We start from the raw sequence: 4,867 nt of genomic DNA on the forward strand, positions 1-4,867 counted from the left end.
ACTGTGGTGCTGCGTCGGTGGGGAAGTAGTATACAAAAATTTGGTTTTATCAAATTGTAAATTGGCCACCGTACAGAGATTCTAAAAGCTGACGTTTCGAGCGTTAGCCCTTCGTCAGAGCGAATCAAGGGATTATGGGTTACGTGTAGTTTTTATAGTAGAGTAGGAGCTACGCTATTGGTGGTAACATGGCAACGTGAAAAATAGGAATATATTAGTTAAATGAAAAGCGTTCGTTAATACCGTGAGGATTAAGGGTGCCGATTTGAAAGATGAATTTTTGTTCCAGATTCTTGCGGCTTTCCGTCGTACCTAGATGTAGGGAAAGGCCGCAGATAGCCATGTGTTTTTTGGAGTGGTTAGGCAGATTAAAATGGCGAGCGACTGGCTTGGATGCATCCTTGTCATTCTTCTCAACATCGCGAAGGTGTTCGCGGAATCGGTCACCTAGTCGTCTACCTGTCTCACCAATGTATAATTTATTGCATAACGTGCAGGTTATGCAATAAATGACATTTGCGGAGGTACATGTGAAACGATCGGTGATCTTAACGGATCGCTTAGGTCCCGATATCTTGCTAGTGTTAACAATGAAAAGACAAGTTTTGCATCGTGAGCGCGCGCATTTGAAAGTGCCGGGTTGCTCGTTAGTTTTGAGCGCGCTTCTAACTAAAAAGTTGCCTACGTTTTTGTCGCGTTTGAATGAAATAAGTGGAGGTTGCGAAAAGATTCTGCCAGTCTCGGGATCATTTTGGAGTAATTTAAAATTACTAAGAATGATGCTTTTGACTGCGTGATTATGAGGATGGAAAGTGAGGGTGAACAAGGTTCGCCTTGCCGAACTAGTTTTAACGCTTAATTGTTTTTCATTCGCCGGCAACTATTACAAACAAATTAATGGTGTAGCGATGGGCACAAAAATGGGACCTAGCTATGCCAATCTTTTTGTAGGATATGTTGAACACCAATTTTTTAGTCAGTACAACGGCCCCAAACCTGAACTCTACGGCCGTTACATCGACGACTGCATCGGCGCTATTTCATCCAGCAGAGAAGAACTCGATCAATTTATAACCTCCGTCAACTCTTTTCATCCGGCTCTTAAATATACCTGGGAAATTTCGGAAACTTCATTGGCTTTTCTAGATATCAACGTTTCTATTAGAGGCAACGTGCTCTGTACTAGTGTGCACTACAAACCTACTGATTCACACAGTTATTTGTTGTATTCATCGTCACATCCATCACATGTCAAGAACTCCATCCCTTATTCTCAATTTCTTAGACTTCGACGTCTATGTAGTGATGACTCCGATTTTTCCAGCAAATCAGAGGAGATGTGCCAGTTCTTCGAAAAACGTGGCTATCCTGTCTCTGTGGTCAAAGCGGGCCATCATCGCGCCCAACAATTTGATCGACAGTCATCACTACAAACGTCACAAAAAGATAAGAATGACAGAATTCCATTCACCCTCACTTTCCATCCTCATAATCACGCAGTCAAAAGCATCATTCTTAGTAATTTTAAATTACTCCAAAATGATCCCGAGACTGGCAGAATCTTTTCGCAACCTCCACTTATTTCATTCAAACGCGACAAAAACGTAGGCAACTTTTTAGTTAGAAGCGCGCTCAAAACTAACGAGCAACCCGGCACTTTCAAATGCGCGCGCTCACGATGCAAAACTTGTCTTTTCATTGTTAACACTAGCAAGATATCGGGACCTAAGCGATCCGTTAAGATCACCGATCGTTTCACATGTACCTCCGCAAATGTCATTTATTGCATAACCTGCACGTTATGCAATAAATTATACATTGGTGAGACAGGTAGACGACTAGGTGACCGATTCCGCGAACACCTTCGCGATGTTGAGAAGAATGACAAGGATGCATCCAAGCCAGTCGCTCGCCATTTTAATCTGCCTAACCACTCCAAAAAACACATGGCTATCTGCGGCCTTTCCCTACATCTAGGTACGACGGAAAGCCGCAAGAATCTGGAACAAAAATTCATCTTTCAAATCGGCACCCTTAATCCTCACGGTATTAACGAACGCTTTTCATTTAACTAATATATTCCTATTTTTCACGTTGCCATGTTACCACCAATAGCGTAGCTCCTACTCTACTATAAAAACTACACGTAACCCATAATCCCTTGATTCGCTCTGACGAAGGGCTAACGCTCGAAACGTCAGCTTTTAGAATCTCTGTACGGTGGCCAATTTACATTATCAACTCCGTTGATAAAACCAAATTTTTGTATATTACCCTTTGAAGAGGTGGGTGCTTACCCCATTTCGTGACAATGGTCGTCTTACTAGACAGAAGAGATATAACTTTGTTCATAGCTCTACCCGAATGGTAGTGGAAAGATCCCTTGGCCTTTTAAAGGGTAGATTTAGGAAACTGAAAACACAAATGGAGGTTGAGAAGATTGAGGATGCTCCTGTCATAATTGTGGCTGCCTGTGTGTTGCACAACGTTTGCCTGATGGACGATGAAGATGACATTGAAGACTTTATAGACGGTAACAATGATGATGATGATGATGATGACGATGACGACGATGATGCTCCACCATGTGCAAATGGTGAAGATAAGAGGAATCAAATAATGAGAAACTTCCCTTGATTATGTTGATTATTCATATATGTAGTAACTGTGTGCTTTAAGATAGTGTTCTTGGGAAATAGGACATAAAATAAAGAATTGCAGGCAGTGAAATATATATGCTCAATATTCCGTCCTGAGCTAATGTTAGTAGTGTAATTTTATCTGTAATTCAAGGCAAATGTTTCAAGCAAAGAAGTTAAAAAAATTGAAACTTTTCTTGCAGATGACAAGGTAGCCTGCTTGCAGGCGGTAGTTGTTGTGTCGCCACGAAACACTATCAGACGCCATATTGGAAGAGCGTGGGATAGGTCTGGGCCCCGTGACAAAACGACGGGGTGGGGGGTGGGAAGAGCGGAGAGAAAACCGCCTGCCCGAAAACCAGCCTTTTCTCGGTAGCTGCCCACTTTCTTTTGAGCTTCCGGTTGCATGTCACGCCACAATAATTGACAAATAAGTAAGAGACTGTAATAAGGCTGTCAATCACTGAAGCGTGTAGCTGTAAACAAACTTGCTCTGGTCAACTAAAAAAGCCGTAAGAAATGTAAGCAAACCGGCAGAAACTGCAGCAAACGGTAAGTGTAGGTTTTTCCCATTGCAATTTCTTGTTTAATACGGAATACGAAAAGTTTGAAAATTTTGCAGCGAGAAAACAGTGGGCAATATTCCTGTCGGTGCACTTTGCGATCAGCTGCGGCTTTGATTTACGGTTTTGATTTACAGTGAAGCAATGCATTTTATGAAATCTAACTTGACGTTTCGTATGTGGCAACATACATTTTCAAAAGTAACCTTCATTATATGAAAAACATTTATATTTCAAAACAAATTGAGAGCGATCTGTAATAAAGTGACAATTAGTATTTAAGGTCGGATTCAATTCTTGTGTAAACAAGGTTTCGTTTGCAGTGGTAATCAGTTTTCCCAGACGCGAGAATTTCAAAATGATCCCACTTTATGTTATGTCCAGTAGTCATAATATGATCAGCAATATCTGATGTGTGTTCATGCTTGGAGAGCGCTTCAAAATGTTCAGCTTTTCTATCCTGCAGTCGGTGCTTCGTTTTGCCGATGTAGAAGTCATCGCAATCCCAACAACTTGCCTTGTAAACAACTTTCGATCTGTGGGAACGATTCAAGCGATCTTTGTAGGGAAAGAAAGATTTGATTCGCCGAGTGTTAAGAAAAATAACTTTGAGATTAACGATATAATAAAACTTATTTACGTACACAAGATTAACTATGTTATTTTTTTCTTCATCTGTCTTTTGGCCGAAAGGAAGCGTTCCTCCAGCGCTTGCTCTGGAGAGCAGTAGATGAAGATAGGAGGATCTTCGATAATTTTCTTAGAGCTCTCTGGGGTGAATTCTGCTGCCGAACACAAACCTTCCAGTTCGACAATCTGATCTGATATGATGCTCTTGAGTGGGCAAATTACAAGCACTGACACCGGACGACCTTCAAGTTTCTCACTTTCGGCTATCGCAAACACTGTACATATCATGCTTTTCCCAAAGCCAGTGGGAAGCACGGCCAGCACATCTTCACCATTTAGTAAACTATCGCCTGTTTTTGTTCACGCTTTAGAAGAACGCTCCTTTCTCTTGTCGCCAAGAAATCTAAAGCACTTTGAATCGCTCGATCGACATTCGAGCTCATCAATTTGCCTATGGTGACAAGAGCGGTATATGAATATTAAATCTTGTGTTGATTGACAGCATGTCTGCCGACCAATCAGAAGACAGCGTCCACCGGCGGACGCTGCGAAATTGTGCTACTCAAAGGGGGCTGGTTTTCGGGCAGGCGGTTTTTCTCTCTCCTCTCCGCCCCCCTCCACTCGCTCGCTTTGTCGACCCTCAACCCGGCCCAGACCTAGCCGCGCGAATCCAAGATGGCGACCTCATTACGAATTCCGGTTTTTCGACCATCCAACCGCCTGCGTGCAGGCTAATGACAAGGTTTAAATTTACCTCCATCAGTTTCAACATTTCTTGTTTCTTAGGAAGAACTGTCATATCCTAATGTTCAACATTCAAACTCGTTTCCTAGGAAACTGTCGTACCAAGGTATTTGCTGAAGATATCATTAAAGAATTTTGAAATTACTCATAACTAACGCTGACCTTTTTTCATGTTCACTAATAATTATAATCACCACATAAGCCAAGAGAAATCGAGGTTATTTGCCTTGGCTTCAAATTTTCATCTAACATTTTTTCTCCAATACTTATCGTGGAACTGTTTACACCTTT

General features: G+C 41.8%; 1 protein-coding gene across 1 annotated transcript in view; it reads left to right on the forward strand.

The window, feature by feature from the left end:
• LOC138005160 (putative nuclease HARBI1) overlaps nucleotides 1–2,637 on the forward strand; it is a 3,269-nt gene extending 632 nt beyond the window's left edge. The window contains exon 2 of the mRNA XM_068851432.1: nucleotides 2,286–2,637. Coding sequence (XP_068707533.1) covers nucleotides 2,286–2,637 — 352 coding nt within the window. The remainder of the gene's footprint in view (nucleotides 1–2,285) is intronic.
• The last annotated feature ends 2,230 nt before the right edge of the window (nucleotides 2,638–4,867 follow it).

This window comes from Montipora foliosa, chromosome 6, assembly GCF_036669935.1.
Source record: "Montipora foliosa isolate CH-2021 chromosome 6, ASM3666993v2, whole genome shotgun sequence".
Classification (NCBI taxonomy): domain Eukaryota; kingdom Metazoa; phylum Cnidaria; class Anthozoa; order Scleractinia; family Acroporidae; genus Montipora; species Montipora foliosa.